This window comes from Battus philenor, unplaced genomic scaffold (assembly GCF_028537555.1).
Source record: "Battus philenor isolate CCGP_79_NKW_IND1 unplaced genomic scaffold, ilBatPhil1.0.hap1 SCAF_14, whole genome shotgun sequence".
Taxonomy (NCBI): domain Eukaryota; kingdom Metazoa; phylum Arthropoda; class Insecta; order Lepidoptera; family Papilionidae; genus Battus; species Battus philenor.
This window is the reverse complement of record NW_027181676.1, coordinates 102,960-122,169: the sequence shown is the minus strand read 5'-3', so window position 1 is coordinate 122,169 and position 19,210 is coordinate 102,960. Positions and strand designations below refer to the sequence as shown.

At 45.5% G+C, this 19,210-nt stretch overlaps 1 protein-coding gene across 1 annotated transcript in view; it reads right to left on the bottom strand.

The window, feature by feature from the left end:
* The window catches only part of gogo (golden goal), a 77,903-nt gene that overhangs the window by 21,236 nt on the left and 37,457 nt on the right, over window positions 1-19,210 (bottom strand). Inside the window, exon 2 of the mRNA XM_068761304.1 lies at window positions 4,871-4,952. Coding sequence (XP_068617405.1) covers window positions 4,871-4,919 — 49 coding nt within the window. The 5' untranslated portion in view covers window positions 4,920-4,952. The remainder of the gene's footprint in view (window positions 1-4,870; window positions 4,953-19,210) is intronic.

The window sequence follows — 19,210 nt, the reverse complement described above, 5'->3', positions numbered from 1 at the left end:
AGATACGTCATACGGACTGGTCGCTGGTCTGGCTCGGGCCTCTGTAACAATAATTTGTTTGTTCCTTTAGCCCGCAGACAACGGGTCACCATGAATGTACGAATGCAGAATACATGATTTTTTCTACCATTTCCGGCGCTCGACAAGTTGGTGTATCGTATTAGCATAAAGTACACTGGCTTTAAGTCCGGAACACGCGAGCATCTGCGCACTGCTGCTGGACAGCAGACAGAGAGCTGCTCGCGACAGCGCGCCTGTATCGTCATCCGTCACTAAGCGGCTCGCGTTTGCATAAAATTGAGATCGCAGTGCGGCTGCAGATTTACATAAAGGAAGGCAGCGGCGGCGCCGGGCGCGGTGTAGTTCCTTTTAGCGCCGCGACACCGGGGGCGCTGCTGTATATCGCCATTCGGTGCGGCCGGCATCAACAAATATGAACAAAATAAACAAAAGTTAATCTTTTGACATTGCATCTTCATCAATCAGTAACCATTTTTCCAGTTTAAGACTACTTGCACCTATATGTTATCTTATTTAGCGCACTCTCCATATTAGGATCGATCGGTGCAACGCTGCCCCAAATGTTCAACTTCGTTGGAGTCGTCGGAAATTGAGTCCATGCACACATGGTTTTATTTATTTATTGGTTTACATTATTTTATGGAATTTATCTAAAAACCTATTGTTTCGCGATTTGCGAAGAGTAACACTCGATCATAAGAATACACAAAAGGTTTTTAACTTATATCGGAAAATCAGCGCCGTGGTACTGAGCAAGCGTACTGCGTGTATTTATATAAAGCTGTACTGACAAAAACATCTTTATTTTTATCACAAACATCTTATTCTTTTGGGTGTACTTAGCTGCCGCAAAGCGGTGATGTCAATACATAACATATGGTTTATATTGCACTCAGCTAAGTAGTAAGTGAAAGCACTTCCTAGAGCCTATGCTATCACAGCCGCATGCGGTAGTATTTTATGTTAAGCATTTAATTCAACATTGTGCAGCGTCCCAACACTACACACAATATACAAACAATAAGTAATTAAATTTATAGCTCTAGGAAAAGTTTTGATTGTTATAAATAATACAGAGGTTAAATAGGCTTTAAGTCCATGTCCTCGCATATATATTTTGCTAAAACTGGTGACGTCAAGGCGTTGAGAAGACGCTGGCTGCAAACCACTTTCAACCGGTTCTGTGGGAAATCTGTGAGCGAATTCTTTGTCCAGTTTTGGAAGTCTCGCGACTGCAAATGATGATGGTATATGGGTTTGGTATTTTGGTCGAAGACTCTCTTCTTTCTTTCGCTGCGTTTGGTCAATTTGTTGGCTGCATCAGTCGCGTCATCGGCGCGTCGTCTGTTTGTTGTGCCTGCCGTGAGTTTCCTCCTCCACGTTGTTGCTGTTCGCCGGGTGTGCTTACATGGTGAGGTGAACGCCAGTTCAAATGGATGTAATCGACATAGTTGCAATGCGCGCCTGTGCGTCGGTAATTTTTTCTACTTAACAAGTTTTTAATTGTATTATTTTCTTCTTAAATTTAGTTAATTACCGTGCATTTATAAATAGTAATATCATTGGGACGTAGGCCGCCCGCCTTTAATCGCACGTCAAAGTAAGTCCGCGGACGGGGGCGGCGCGGCTGCTGCCGTCTCACGACGAATGTTTTCTTTGAAACGCATCGACTCGGAAGGCGGTTCATTAGCGTACATTTTAAACTTGAAGTAATTCGTCAAGAAAACGTCCGCTGCAGTTAAACCGGGTCAGCGCGGCGGCGGCGTGTTCGCGGTGGGCGAGCGCGGCGGCGGCGTGTTCGCGGTGAGCGAGCGCGGCTGCCAACGAAATATCAGCCGCGTGTGAATACCGGGCGCGAGCGGAGTCGCCGCCCTAACGGCACCGCGTGCTTCGGCTGCGGCGGCGCAGTGTTATGTAACTCCGAACGAATTGAAACTTGAGATTGCGATAAGAAAATTGTAAATCAATCGGCCGTCGCGGCGCGGACGAGTTCGATGTATCAGACATGCTAACGATCGCATTTACAACAACATCAACAACTCCATAAAAAATAAGCAAAGGAAAAATAAGCATGCCGCCTTTTTGGTACAGGACGCTTGTTGTGGATGTTATCCCTCGTGTAACTTTACATTCGTTCTCAACAATATTCAGAGCTTATGTTCAGCAAGATTTGTTAATGGAGCTAATATTGAATTTAATATTTCGACGGTTGTCACGTGACAAAAAGAAGATTTATGACAAGAAACAATTGTAAAATTTGCGTTAAGAGAATAATTTTGCGTCTTGCTAGGTTTTTCTCGAAAGGCTCAACATTCTGAATCAAATTATATATATATATACACATATATATATATATGTGTGTGTGTATAACAGCGCGGCAGCATTTGGCGAACGGAGTCGTTAAAGATGCCTGATACAATTCAAAATTTCTTTGTCTAGATACACATGGCGGCGTGTCGACATTCAGTACCACGGTCGGGCCCCAGAATGCGATCTGAATGAGTGTAAAACATCGCGTTTATCTATCGTTTTAAACTACAACGAACTTTATCTTTACAATTGTCGTCACAGCCCAATAAAATAAAGATAAAATGACGTTTGTAATAAGAATGCTAGATAGTCTACTTCTGAAATAAGAACGCTAGCGGTGAAACATTGCCAGGCACGGTGTTGTGTACGACAACGGTCAAAGACCGCGGCGCGATAAGCCAGCGCGTCGAGATAACGATAAACTACTGCTGCGTGATTTTGTGACGACGACTGATGCGTAAATAAAACGATGAATGGACCGATGGACCCTGCACGCGCCTGCACGCGAGCCTGCACGCGAGCCTGCACGCGAGCCTGCAGCGCGGCACCTCTGCCTCGGTCTGCTACGACACAACGGCTGCAGGTGTCATTCGCTTTGCCTTGTCACTCGACTACACCAAGAAGTAAGAACTTCTCGCACTGCGGTAGCGACAAAGTGACCCAAATAAAATTAACTCCAGTGAGTAAGGAGATGGCCAGAGCTAGCCGATAAAATTGTTCACACAACTAAAGCATACAGTAAAATTATATTAAGGTGGCGAGTGATACGGTTGAAAGAAATAAAACTGTATAGAATAAGGGACTTAATAAACTCTGCACTAAATAAATTGTTAACTAATAATAAGAAATAGAAAAATAAATGTGTAATAAAGAATTAAAAAAGTAAAATAAATGTGTAAATAAAGATAAATTAAATTTAAGATAAAATTAAAGAATAAAAATAAATAAAATGTACCTAGCCACCTTAGAGTAAGAAGATGATGGAAGAAAGGCGAGGAAAGGAAGAAGGTATAAAAGAGCAAAACGAAAGATATTGTGAAGGACAAAAGTAAAGAATGAAGGATATTGTGACGCGTGAAAGAGAGTGATAAATAAAGAAAAGACTGAAAAAAAATATTAAAAAGATGTACCTAGCCACCTAATAGTAATAAGATGATGGAAGGAAGGCGATGAAAGCAAGAAGGAATGAAAAAACAAAATGAAAGATTTTGTGATGGAAATAAGGTAAGAATAAAAGAAATTGAAAAGTGTGACAGTGAGTGAGGAATAAAGATGAAACATCTAAAAAACTTATTTGTAAACAAAGTCCCTGATCCCAAAAAGTTAGGGGTACGAGAGGCCCCCAATAGCGGGGGCCATACAAAAAAAATGATATTAAGCTTATAGATTTATAGATACATTTAATAATCTAAATACATGCACAGAGTACGCTTTATTTCACTGTGTTCTGGTTGTATTCGCAAAATTAACATTTCATAATAATTACAACGGCACCGCGAACAAACGAGTTTAGAATTATTTTTTTATCAAACCCGATAGCGGCGCGCGGCCAGAAACTGTGTCGCATATTTGTATCGCACCTACACAATATCTGTGTGTAACACAAACTCGTTCGACGGATTTTTATTACATTTATGTGCATTGGGCGGCGTTCCAATTAGTAAAATTGTTAGCTCTACCAAAACACAAGAGGATACACACCGACATTTAAAAGATATCGCTTTGTATTGACACATGACACACGCGTTTCACAAGTCGATTATGAAGCATCCGGTGCTGTTGCCACGCGATATTTTTATATAAAGATGGCTATACTTTAGACTTCATTTAAACTGAAATAACTGTCTGTCCGGCAGCACCGGCCCAACTGCACTCTTCTGTTTGTTTTCTCATTTCGTTCTGCTACTTATTTTTCCGATTCCAGTACACAAGAAGAAACATTCCCTCCTCCTCTGCGATACGTCGCGAGCTCCTCCGGAGCGCGTCCCCTCGGCGTCGGGACGACCCAGAGTCGTTACGTATTCAAAGCGAGGCGAGGGTTTGAATGCTGTTGTTTGACAAGCTGCCGGAATCATTGCAATAATTACTTGTTATAATATCGCGCGCGTGTGTTTTATCATAAGCCCTTTTGTTTATTTTATTATAAAATTTATATCGTTATATTGTATTTGTTAATTCCATAGTTAAATGTAGATGTCACACACCATAAGTATATTTACGACAGGTTATTTTGAGAAAATATAAACATCTTTTTTCCTCAATAAACTGTTTGGCAGAGAATATCTTGGGCATTAAGACATTTTACACGTCAAGTCAAAGTCAAGTAAAAGCTAATATGATTTCATGATCTAGACACTTCTTGCAAATCAAGTATTTTTATCATCTATATGGGTACAAAGATAGCATATCGTCAGATGAATTCGATATAGGTGGTATGATATGCAATACAGTCCGAGCTTGTGCGCGGAGGCTGTACGCTGTGGCTTGTGCCGTGCTGTACTGTGCTGTGCTGTGCTGTGCGATGTGCTGCGCGGTGTACCTGCGACGATGAGCAGCCGCAGCAGGGCGGCGACAGGCACGCGGTGCATGCTGCGTCACCGCGCCATCCGCGCCGGCGCCACCTGCAACCAACCGCAACCTGTACCAGCTGTCCGCCCACGCGCCGCCCACGAACTCCCCTTTACGTCTCAAGTTACTGTTAAGAACTTGCAGCACGAGCTTACAATAAAACTCTGGTTTTAGTTGAACACACTTTGCTGCAAGGCGACAGCTACTGCTTCGAGCGGGTTGCGCGCCGATCTTTGATGCTCACGCGCAGAGTACCCGGACGCGGACCCTTTGCGTAAGACACGCTTGCTTCATTAGTTTTAAAATACCTTCATACTATTTGCCAGATACAATTTTTTTTTTATATTTGCTTACATTTTTTAGAAAAAAAGATCCACGGTCGAGATCTTGGGACCGTGGATTATGGACGCACGACAGGAGTTTATTTACTAACACGCGCTCACGAAATATTAGGTTGGTGTTACACTACTGCTCAATGTGTAGGGGTTTTTTTTTTGTTGCGGTGCCTGCTGCCCGAGACTGGCTATCATTAGGGCTCCCCTAAGTATCGACGCCTCTGAACATAGTTCTGAGCAGGCCTGGTTTTCATCTCGACCTCGTCATGAGGTGCTATTGTTGCTACGAGTTGTGCGGTCGACTTTGTTTTCGGCTTTCCCCGAGCCTATTGGCGTTATTAGATCTGGTGTAGTCTAACACAGACTTAAACTAAAATCATTACATGTGTCCTTAGACTTTTACTAAATCGAGTGAAGACTACCCCGGCGTTCTTTTTTTTTACTTTAAATCATTCATAGTACACAATAGAAAAAATTCAGAGAGCCCATGTTGGTTAAAACTAGAATCAAATTCAGCGACCCTACAATGGCATCCTTCAACTTAAAACAAACTACGAGGATTCCAAGGAATAAACAAAATTGTAATTTTTTAGTAGTTCCAGACTTATTGTATCATTTAAAAACCGTTTACTCTGCGACAGAATGTTTTACAGGTTTTTACTTAACGAACTTTCAAAATGAATCGCACAACAACTCGGACGCGTCGCGCGGCAGGTTGTTGTTGAAGCAAACAGTTGCGCGCAAATAATTATACGTCGCCGGGGAGCCGCAAGGCGAGCTTGTCTTTACTGCCCGCGCTAATCTCGCGGCAGCCGTTGTTCTTAAGATAAGCTTTGCATACAAGCATTGCTAAAATTTGTATTTACCAAATGTTTGTATAGCATCTCATTTTGCAAATTGCAAGGAAAAACTGGAAAGGCCGGTGAGCTGTAAGAATAACGTTTTGTGTCGGCGAAATAGAACAAAACACGGACGACGACGCGCGGCGATAGACAAGGCTCCGTGTCTTAGAAACGACAGCTAGGAATGTATGACGCCATCAAATTACTGCGCTCACAGCGGCCGGCGGGGCGGCGGCGGCGGGGCGGCGGGGCGCGGGGCGGGGCAAGTGACGTTTGACATTATGCGCATGTCGCGACTCGCTGTATGTTAGCCTTAATTACGTCGCAGCGCCCGGCGGCCGGCGCCCGGCACCCGGCGCACGGGGTACGGCGGGCCGCTGCCGCCCGCAGTACTCAATGCCGGAGCAAACACTCATTGCTGTTGACTTTACTCGGTCCCAAAGCAGCCGCGCGGCATCATGTTGACACGGGAGCCGCACACGCGACGTGTGTGCCGGACCTCCTCAATAACCTAGTTCACGTTGAAATTAGCTCCGCAGCCATGGCCGCGCATTGGGACCCCCGCCGCGCCGCGCTGTACCGACTAAACGCAATTTTTTAATTCAAACACAATTTAGTTAAAACACGTCCGCGCCAGCACGCAGCGGCGGACTGAGAGGGCGTGTCATCTTTCTGACTTTTGTGTAAATCATGACACAAACTACAGGGTAAGATTTTTAGGGTAAAGACGCGTTGTCTGTTAAAGTTTTCCATCACCCTAAGGAAACAGGAAAAATGTGTATGAACGTAATACAACACCAAAAAAGGTGATGATTGTCTGCAAGGTATAGCTGCATCCGCTATGACTGAATTGAGGAAGAGGCATCGACGTCGCGTAAAAAAGAACGAGGACATTCTTCGCATTACGAAATCGAACACCTTCATTATACCTGATGTATTTATTACATGTCAGGACTGTCTCCTGTTGATTTTTTTAGTACTTGATAACTAATAAAATGCTCGTTGCGTTTTAAGTCGCTGTCACTAATATAACACTTTGTTACCGCGACGTGAACCGGAGTAGTTCCATATCATTGATGTCACGGGTGCTGTCTAAGCTAACACTAAACTACTCTATGTACGGCCGCGTCCCGAAATGTTATAACGAACAGAAGATGCCGCTCATGTGATTATATCCTGTCCAACTGTCCGACCGCAAGTTGATAATGGAAGAATATGTTTCTGCAAACGTGACTTCACATTTGTTAACAAGCTCAACTACTACAAGATATTTTTATTCAATTTTGTGAAAAATTGATGAAACGAACTACGTAAAACCAAGCTTTGTTTTGCTAAATACAAAATGTCTGGTGGAACATTTATGTTTTGGAAATTAAATAGGAAATAAAAATGTTTCTCATAGATTTTAAAAAAGCTTTGAACGACGCAACTCGATTATTTAAAAAAACACGTGTGAATTGTTTTTTATTTTATTCGTTTAGCTAGGTCTAGGTTTCTTCTGGTTTAAAGAGTGCGGCGTAACTTTTCATAACTCTTCTTCTTGTTTGTGTTTTTGTGCGGCACCGTCATATGTTTTGTAGACAATACAACACCACCACCACCACACTCACCGAAATTTATGAAACGTAAAAATAATAAAAATTAGTTAATTCCTTAACGAACAAGTAATAAAACTTTTTTTTACATTTTACTTTAAAGCGCAGCCGGGATTACTTATGCAAACTTTATACAATCACTTTTTTTGAGGAAAGTGATGTGACAAATAATGTTTATTGATCATCACTCCAGCCGCCGGACGCCCGCAGCTGAACGAAGGCTTTTCCTGTAGATTTTCAAGGGGACCGATCGAAAGCCTACATCCAGCTCGTTACAACGGCCTTCACAGGATCGCCTGTCGACCCTGTCGGCAGGCGTCGCCGCTGCGCTTTCCGGGCCGCGGCGTTTTATTTCCACGTCAGCGCCAACCACCCGCGCGTCCTTACAAAATTGAGGCCAATTTGGGTGTCGCTCAGTGCTGTTTCAAATAAAACATAGAAGCACGGCGAGCGCAGCTCTTGTGAGACATTACCTTGACCTATGCCGGTCCCGTGTGGTGCTGCACGTGCCAAACAAGTATCGACCTCCTACAAAATTTCCATCTGCTAAATTATTAATCTGTGTATAAACTAACTTTTAAATTTTATTCCCAGAACAAGTCTAACTCGCATAAGCAAATTACAAAGATATGTAAATGTGAATGGCCGTACGCTACAATTTGTTCCCGACAGACCAGCCGACCTGAGCTCGGCGCGGCGGCGCGGGGCGCGGCCCGACCGCTCGACATCATATGCGTATTATTGTTCGAGTTGGGGAACATTACTTCTACCTGATGATGCAGAAACCAAATGTTGTTGTACGTAATTGCGTCGTTATCTTGTTGTGCTATTTAAAACCTGTTATACTCGTAATATCTTAATGTAATCATACATATTTGATAATTTCTACAGTCGCTTAAGCGTGGTGAAATAAAATAAATCATGGTTTTTATTACGTGTGTAACAATGTTATACGTTTTTGTTTTTTATTTTATGCAAATAAAGACCTCCTCCATCGTCTTGGAGTGCAACGTCGTCGACAAACTAGACGTGAGTTTCCATGGCATTCCAGAAGTTTGATATCCTTCGCGATCTGCACTTGGACCGACGCGGTGCTGCTGGAACATCTCGAATCCTCGATGTACCGACTGTTGACTCAGCAGCGCCCGCGTCTGAAGGCGCGCTCACAGAATCGAAGGCGCGCTCAACAAACGCTAGGCTTAACAGTGGTACTGAGTCCGCTTTCCGCAGCCTTGTTGTTGTTGTTGACTTGTTTCAGCCAACATATTCTTTTTGAGGCCGATGTCCGGCATATACTTAGTGCGGTATCAGGACAGCTTGGCTAGTTAGACTTCGTGCATGCGGTCAGCAGGCTCTGCGCGCGCTGTGCACAGCTGTTCATAGAACCTCCCGGCCTCCCCCCGCATCTCTGCTGCTCTTGTCAGCATTTTTAACTGATTTTGTGCAATAAACTTTTTCTTTGCGAACACTTTGCAGCACTTGTTTAATGTTTATGTGTTAAAAAAATAATGAATGTATCGAAAGTATTTTATTGTTAAATGGGCGCCTCGCAATACTTGCCGCGGCCAGTGCGGCCCGCCCGTGCCCACGTCCGGCTCGGAGTGTACTCTATGTGAACAGCACAGTTATGCCGGCGACCAGAAGGTTGTGTTCTAGTTCCCCGCCTAGTTTAATTCCGCGACAGACGATCGTCCTCGCGTCGCAGTTCGGCCGTCGTGCAGAGTGTCAAGGTTAATTTGTTGATTAAGTTGCGTCGCGCGTCTAGTTGTGCACGGGTCGAGCTACTTACTAACATTGTCTCAGGACGTTGCGAACCAAGTGAAGTCCTTTTGTGACGACCCGCACCGAGCCGGCCGGCCTCGCCGCGAGCCTAGACACGAGACCAATTACAAAGCAAACGCGGCCGCCCCGGCTGCCCAGACGCGCCTTCGCTCACCGGCCGCTACCGCCCCGGACTGCGTAGGTTCCCGTTATATCCGAGCCTCGCTTTCGATCGAGACTTGAAACCGTAGCACCTTTTAAATATTACAAGAGAAAAAGAAAAAAAACCCGAGAAGAATTACTACGGGATCTGTAAATGATCAACATCGCGTTCGATTAAGGAGATTGATATAAATCTTTAAAAAGACGACGAACAGAATTTTAGTGTTCAGTGCATTGACTATATAATATTTGTATTGTTTTTTTAATCTCCGACATAAATCTAATAATATTGACACTGTGTGAAAGTAAGTTTCAGTTAATATAAACAGTACGTGAAAAATTATAAACAAAAAAATTATGAATTTTAGAGCGCCCAAAAGAAAGCAGCTGATGCATACGCAGCTTGACAAAACGCAAACCGAACTTACGGTGCAGCACACGTTTACATCGCTAAACACACACACACACACACACACACACACACACACATACCCTGGCGCCAGAACCCGGCGTCGTACACTTCACATTGAATGACCTCGGTTGAGGTTTTATTTTATTGACTTCGATCTAGCCACTGTTGCAGAGATGTATTGATCAAACATAAACCAAGGACCACCAGCACCAGCACCGTCATTATAAATTATCTCCGCTTACAGTGACGCCGCACAGCAAATAATAACATAAGCACGATTATAAGAACATGAAGTACATTAAAACAACGTAAACAATGCAAATATAACACACAACGTCAACAATACATTATCGGATATCAAGAATGAAAGGCACGTTGATTTTAAATTTTCTCGGTTTAGAATAAATATTTATTTACTAATTATCTACCAATAAAATTTACTAAAAGCAAAATCAAATCAGACGAACAACATGAACGTAACATAACGAATAGAATATAGAATCGGCCTTAACGTGACCACATCAAAGATCTTCAACATGCACACCTAAAGGTGGTGATGGACAACTAAAAAATCTCATCATCATGTAGATCCTGTCTCCATTCATTAGAGACATGACTTGATGGTTCCCAGGGGGACAAAAAGTAGCAAAACAATCCTATCATAATGGGAGGAAATTCAGGTGAAAATAATTGGGATTACATTCCTCCACAACTGTGTCGTGTGCCTTGCGAGTGACCACAAAGACCTGCCTAAGTTTGTGGCAGCCTTATTTTCAGGTCGAAGTGCGTTAGGAGCCCTCGTCTCGTAGCTTTAATTTGTAGCATGCAAAAAAAGTGGCGAGTCATGAAAAGAAATCCTGAACGAATAAAATTCACCAATTGATACAGAACCTGTCTATAGGAAGCTTCAGCATGCTTGGAGATTTTAACCAACAAACCCAAAAACGACTACGAAACGGAAAGTATGCGATCGCGCTGATCGTTTGGTTCGCGCAATTATCGTTAAGAAAATTTCCTCGAGGCGCACCGATACGCTAGCGACTCCAATATTTTGGTGTAAGTTTCTCCGAGGCTGTACACACGGCCGACCGGGAACGCCCCCGGATTATGCAAATGTTCAAAACCTCGTAGTTGTTGCTTTAATCGACCCAAAGCGGTATCGGCGGAGCGATACTTTCGACAAGGGTCGAAGGAGCTTATGAGGGTCACCGGTGCGAGGCGATAAGCCGTATAAGGATACAACGCGACGATATCTGCGCTCATACAATTATTAAGTTTCCACAGCCAAACGCCGGCGCCAGAGGGCGTAGGTAGGTTCGAAGATTTAACGGCAACGCAATAGGCTCTTCCCTTCACGAGTGCAGCCCGGCACGAGGGATCGAGTGCGCAAACTGCACCCTTGCCGGCGGCGCGCCATCGACTCGCGACACACGCGTCGGCGCAATCTGAGACGATAGTCGCATAAATTAAAAAGCGCAGCCTCAGCCGGCGCCACTCGACCGCCGCTCACGAGGGCCGGCGCACTGTTATCTGTCGCAGTCTTAGAGCACACGAGTGTCGCGCCGCGAGCCCGTGCACAGTTTTGTATGCAACGTAATATACCTGAGGCAGCTATAGAAAACAATTATTTAGAAATTTAGAATTATTTAGAAATTACTAAAGATCGTTTCATTTAGAAGCAGCGGAAGAACGTGAAAGCATCGCTGCGTTTCTATTCGCAGACGGATCCCACGTAATGCAGTCCTGCACACCGCTTCGCTCGTGTCTCACTTACCCAGTAATTACATTATCTACGACGCGCTTTAAGCCGGAACTTGCTACTATTGTACTGCTCGAATACTATTTTGAAACGAGAGCGCCGCGATGAATCTCACCAAGTACCCAACTGAGATTTAACTGACGTATTAATAAACAAGCTATGCAAATGAAAGCTATGAAAAATCAAGGTGGCCTGAGGAGTTCCTCGTCCACGACTGCAGCGGGCACGGCGCTCGCGCGACCGACCTCGAGCCGGTGCACGCGGGCGGCTCGGCCCCCGCCAGGTTGACTCACCGCGCGCTGCTTAAGTCACGGGAAGTCGCTGCCGTTAATATACCTTAGCTAGGCGCGCCGATGCGTTTATTGTGTATTCATTTTAAATATACAAAGTTTCTACTTTGTCCCGTCGCCCGCAAGCAAACTGTCGCGCGGGAGCTTACGTTTAAGCTGATCTCCGAGGGCGCCGCGGCTCTCGCGGACAGGGGCCGGGGCCCCGCTTGACTCTTATGGGGTTAATGGGGTTTCAGTAAAATTTATTAAGATTTCAATAAATCTGCTTATAACTAAGTCTTTAAAAAATGAATGTAAACATATCATGTCATCATCTGGAGTTTCTCTGCCGATATACATCACCGCAGTTATTCATAACTTTCACTTGACTGCAAAGTACAGCGTCCTCAGGACGTTGAGCCAGTCGCATTATTGGACAACTAACGATTTCGAAGCGTCTTCACATAAATCTGACCGAGTACGACTTTATTCCGGAACGAACGGTTACCGAGACAAGCTCGAGACTTTTAGCTCCCAACTTAACGGCAGATGACATAGCGAGCGCAGCATCTCCTGCGGCATCCGTCTGTCTAGAGCCGGTTCGCCCGTGACCTCGCGGCTCCACAGCAGCAAAAGACAAAAGGTAGTCTTCTCCCTCAATCCTTAGTTTACGATTACGCCCCCTCCTAGCCGCGCGCGATCATCGCATCCTACGACGGAGGAGATATCGGTCCTATTGGCTGTAACCCAAGACCAAAGCGTTCAAACGAGCATCAGAGTTCACTGAGTGTGTATTTGACAGAAACGCAATAAATATTAACATAAGCGGGCGCGGGCGGGCGTTCGTGTAACGAGGCGGCAATTCTTAATATCGATTCAAAACACAAACAAAAGCTGCGTGGTGCCAGGCGAGCCCGCTGGCAGGGTTGCGAGTTCGGTTCCGTTGGTGAAGACGACAAGTTTCGGGCCATCATATGGCTTTTTATTACTTCGGGTTAGTTCTTGAAAAATATCGGGACTACCATTACGCAGTAAGAACAGTTTAAATAAACCAATGATTAATTTAGTTTGTATCGATAATTTGATTTTGAAGCTCCTTTGCCTTTTAGACCCATCGCGTGTGTAGGCTTGTTCTGAAAAACGAGCTCACTAAGTATCGGTGCAGCATGCAAGCTGATTGAGCCGAGAGTTATTTACAATTGTAGCTATCAAATATATCTAAGAGCGTTTCTTCGAGCTCCAACTTCGCAACCATAATCCTTCTTGCGATCCGTCTGCGTTGAGGATGGGGTGCAAATGTCAGTCATAAACAAAACAAAATAAATAATTCGCGGTCGCTTCTGGAGTTCATCAGACACGAGATTCGCAGAGTCTGCCTCGAAACGCGCAGGATGAAGCATTAAAGGAATACCGGAAGTAGAAGTAGGAAGTACCGGCATTCCTTCAATGCTTCATAGGTCATAAAGCTGCTGCATCCCGTGCATCAGACCAAGAATTATTGAGTCTCAACTCTTTAGGATTGAACAGTGTGATCAGAAACTAAGCACTCTACGCACCCTTGTCTCATTACCGTCAACCCGGAACACATTCCCCGCGTCTGACACCTGCGGACTGGGTGATAAAGACGTGGGGCAGCGCCCGCTATAAGTTTGCAAAGAAAATTATAGCACACGTGATATTTATTGGAGAGTCATTTTAATTCAACCTGGAGTAGAAACAAAAGTGCATTTCGCTGCGAGTGGAGCGCAAGCGGGCGGGGAGGGAGCGGGGAGGGGGCGTGGAGGACAGGGGGGTGGGGTCGCCGCGCGGAGCCGCTGCCGGCTTCTTCAATCGATTCAGTTAACTTTGATTGAAATGTCAGAGTTGGACGCGCCGCGCGAATGTTTTGTTTTCTGTTGTTTCTTTTTTTTGTGTCAACCTCAAGAAAATAATGACAATTTAAGATACGCGGGCCCGCTGCCAGTGATTTACTGAGTCGTGTTACAGCCTAACTAATTCGTTACGTTCTAATATTGCTGCAGCGAATCCACATGTGGCAGACGCCTTTTCCTTTGGATGGAGCTCATATTTCGGTACATTATAAAAATGTAACGGTAATTACTCCATATTCATATATAAGACTCTCCAGCCCCGCTACCGGTAGCTTGACAATGATGCTCAGAAATCAGAACTAAACGCAGACCAGGAGCGCTCGCGCCTTTTACGCACACAGACCCTTCCGCTCCGCGGACTCAGTTCCGATGAAGCTGTAAAAGTTCAACACTGGGACCCTGTCCTATATGTTAACGCGGATCAACTTAACACTTCTCGCTGAAAGTAAACGTGTTACGCGTTAATAGAAACAGCAGAGTTGTATCGCAAATGGGACGAAATGCCGTCCATAAAAATTCCAGTCTACGAGAAGGCAGCCCGCTTACGCGACGCACAGCTTTATACGAGTATAAACGTGTAGTTGTCGAGGGCTGCGGGCGCTGCGGTCTGCCGAGGCCTGCTCGTCGGATACACCTCGTGTCTGCGGTCTGCGGTCAAGCGAAGCAAACACATCGCTCCGTGCGCGCACCGCCGCCGACGGCTGCAGCCGCAAGCAGCAAGCGCGGCTGCACTCGCGCGGCATCTTGTCCGCTTGGGGCCGCCACAGTTCAAACAAAGGATTCGGAGGAAGAACACGATGACAGCGGCGAAAATTGAACCGGCATCGTGTCACAGGCCGACATTCATATTAAATTTAGCGAGTTTCGTGCTTACGCTGCTCAACAATCGAGTGTACGGTATATACTGGCCGTGAAGTTCGTCCAAATCATGCGGGTACAGAATCTTGTTCTCGGAAAAAGGACAGGAGGCATTCGAAGGGCACCACGCATCACAGCAGTACACTCAATAAGTCACGAATGGCGGCGGCAAAAGTCAAATCTGCAAGCGGGGACAAAATTACACATCCAGACGTTAATGACGACTATGATGAAAATTAGCCATAAAATATTTCTTTAACTTTCATCAATACTGTTTCAAATTGTGTTTAACTTTATCGAATTGCGCCCGCGACGTTATTGCATAACCTGGTCCAATTTCATCGTGTCTATGTCGTTGGGGATCGAAATTTCGAATTAACTCCCCGGTCGTTGGCGCTGATGTATCAATTTAGTCAAATTGAGTCGAATTCTCGCAAACAGAAGATCGTGTCAAAAGATTTTTGTCTTTATATTATTTATCCCGTAATCTGTAAAACGACGAAAAGGGACGCCCTCTCGACTTTGAGTAAAGTTTGGGAAGCTGAAATACGGGTTGTAGGCCCGCGACTAGTGCTCTGGGATTATATTCAACGCATCGGACATCAGACGAGTTGCCGGCCGTGTCGGCGGAGCTCATCTGTTCATCTGTTCATGTGCTCTTATAAAAATATTGACGGGTTTCATTAAGGCAGAACAGAAGCTGCTGGCTGCATTCTGATTTTCCGAAAAGCCTTTGTTAGGTTCGCACGGCTATTGCGGCTTCTTACAGAAAAAGTTCGGAGTGTCTATTTATCGCGCGAAGCACGAGCGTACACCTGTACGAACGAGAACGAATGGAAACTCAAAAGATGAACCACAGCCTAGAGGCTGCCACGACGTATCCCAGTGCAGTGGGCGGACTTGGACGAGGGTCACTGGCCTTTCCTTTTCTCCATATCTGCATCTGAAAGATCGCTATTTTCCATGTCTGTCTTCATGACATGCATGCCTGAGTACCAGAGCATGACCATGACTCCGAGTGCTCGCAAATGTTCAGGCAGGGACAGAGGCGCGGTGCTTACGTCTACGATTGCTATCAACACTAGACCCCAGACCAAGTGTTTAAGCACGGCGAAGGTCCACGGGCAGCCGGTGCCCTCGCCGCTCCATTAAACATGTACGACTGAACCTTCCCCCCGCCGCCGCCGCCGCCCCGCGCCGCCGCTCCCCCGCGCCGCCGCACATCTTGTCGATTGACCCCAAACTTATTGGGGACCCTCTTAAGTAAAGGGTTAAGTTATTTACACCCGACGTAAATAGTGTACGATAGCAAATACTTCGGTAAATTGCTACGCACACCACGAGCGCTGCGGTCTCGCGGCGAGGCCGGGTCGATACGGAGCCGGTCTCGGGCCCATTGTCCGCGCGCCCGGCCCGCGAGCCCCGCCGCCAGTGTGTTCACACGTTTCGGCTCATTCAAGGAAAAACATCAATAAAAACCCACTCCGCACGCGTCCCTGATTAAAATGGCTTGTAAGGCCGCCGCGCGCCGCCGACACGTCCCCGGGCAACTTTTCGCATGTCGTAAAGCGCTCGCCGCGCTCCCCGAGCTCCCCGAGCGGTAAGCTCATTGTCATTTACTGCAAGGGTCAGCTAGTTTAACGGACCGAGAAAGTGATCTGAGTAGAATGTCCTGACGCGCCGATATCAAAGGTTTGTTTTGGGCGCGGCTGTTGAAGCATTTGTTACAATGTTAGCATTATTACAAGTCCAATCCCATATTATTGGACGGTGCCGGAGGCCGGTCGGCTACGCCAGAATTACTCAGCCATCATTCTTCCCCACGACCCCTGCGGCACAGAGTTATTGATAATAGTTGACCCGTGTTTCACTACGAAGGTGAAAAAATTTTTCGCCCTAACGCAATTTGCGGTGTAACGTTGCAAGTTAACGTCCCATAAATCTTAGTTAAATTTTAACCAAAAAATATAAACATCTCACAAATCGCAATACAGCAAAAAATTGTTCAACCCTTGGCGAGGAACGGTACATGACAAGTGGCGTGGGGTCGTGGAAGCGTGGTATTGGTTCAGCGGACCTTTGTTTTTATAACAAACACACCAATGAGCCCGCGCACCAGCAGAGCAGTGTACATCCATTGCCCGGGAGAAGGATCCTAGCCTCGGTCGCGTTCACTAGCTAGGTGTCGTCTCACGCGCCGACACACTCTCTTTGTGTCGGTAGCGTTCACCAGCTACGTGACGTCTCACGCGCCGAGGCCAATTAGAATTTACGTTATAAATTCACGACTTGGTCCTATTCATTCTCTGGGCATCATTTAGTTCACGCCACAACCTTTACATCGCCTCGCACCCCAAAGGGGTAAGTGTTGAACAAATATTATAAAGACATTAATATTAAGTAGCATTTATCTATAAGTTAGAGCTCAACATTTTGTCTGTGTCCATAGTTCCATCATTATGTATTCATTATTACTTTTCAATTTGTTCATTTTTTTATCTCTCCTATTTTTGTTTTACATGCTTTACATTTTGTAACTCCGTTCTGATAGTAAACAATCACATCTATTGCTTTCGGCTTCTACCTTTCCTTCATCGCAAGCCATCTCGGGGTTTACGGTCAGCAGAGCAAATTATACATATATTTATATATGTATATCATAACTGTGACATTTATTCACAGGTGCGAGTTTTATACAAAAAAATAATCTACTATCATTGAGGTTGAATTTATATCACCTTGCACCGGAACCAACACATCCTGTAAACTACCGGCGCTCTCTGCTCTCGACTTGCTGCCGCCTGAACCAGTCCTGGGAGATCGTGCGGCTGGCTACCACCATCATCAGGGGAGTACTGAGCTGCGGTGTAAAATCAGACCAGGCCTTCTGCCCACTACCCATTTTAATTAAATATATATATGTATATTTCTTCTTTTATTTTTTTTACCAGCAACCACAACCCTTTTAATAATATGGAAATTATTTTTCAATAACGGTACAGCGGGTAAAATTTTAGAGAGCAATTCATTATCCGGCTGCAGACCGCACCGTGAACACACCAGAAGTGCGGGCGCTGGTTCACTAAAGTGACAGCATCGTGGCTGACACCGAGTGCAGCGATTTTATTTGTGAGCACCAAGCGAACGCGCACATTCTGTAGTCCGTTTTGTGGCTGCAACGTGTGACCGTCCTGACGGGCAGCGGCACGCCTGCAGCTGCGCGACCGGCCGCGACGTAACTCGGCGGCGGAGAGAACTCAGAGTCCGTCGCCGGCGCTGCGGCCGTTGCTTCTATACGATTCTGAGTGTTAGCGACTCACTGGGCCATTTAAAACCTTTTTATGTCTTGTTCGTTTGTTCTGTCAGTCTATCGTTACGTATTATTTTGCTGGTACCTAGTTTTGTAAAATTATAATCAAATTACCAGCATCATTTCAATTTATTTTGTCCTGTTTATACAGTCCAAACGCTCGCCAACACCGAGCATCGAAAACTTTGGCAGCTCTTTCGGTTTGAGAGCTGCGCGCGCGCTATCGCCTCGTGTTGTAATAGACTGGAATTCATCTGTATTGTATTGTTTCGGTAGAAGTTAATGCTGTTAGCCTTGCGGCTTTTACAGCTTCGTCGGAAAGAGTTCACGGAACGGAGGGGTCCGTGAACTTAAATGAATTCATCTAATCGTATGCGCTTGTATATCGAATTGGACTTCGTGGGTAATGGGGGCGCGGTTCATTCGATATGTCGCGCCGGGCGCGATGCGTCGCGACAAGGACAGCAGCCGAGTATCTTTGTCCACTTACAGGTATTTGATAACCAATTCGTGTGTCGACTTGTTTTTCTCATTACTTGCTGTGACTTTAACCTCTTGTCACGTTCATGGTACTCTTTTTATTAGATACATGTGAACGAATGGAGCACAGTGAATGTGTAATCGTCAAAGAGAATTGCAGGAGCATCCGATGGAATGAATGAGCCCCCCGTACGGGCGTAATGCCGGCAAGTGATTAGTCACATATTTACCAACGTGCGAAATTCGTTCCAACGGATGCATCGCTATAGCGACGGTTGATAATAAACACACCAATGCGAAGGATTATAAATTGTACAAGCCAAGATGAAACTGTTATGGTGCGGAGCGGAGGGCGCGGCCGGCGGGGAGGACCGAACGCCGCGACCCTCCGTCCAATCGCTCGCTGGTCGGGGCAGTCGTTGCGCACAAATTACGCGTAATTAGTTGATTGTGACGTCATTGTAGGGCTTCTAATGGAACTTGTTAAATAGCATTGACGCCGGCGCTACGCGTCGCTTTCACGACTTGTGATCGCGGCGCCGCGGTCGGATTCATGGAATGCAATATATTTATGTAAACATCAACATCAATAAAAAGAACAATTGGCCGTTACGTATATGAATATGAGGTTTGACTAAATCGTACACGTTTAGCCTT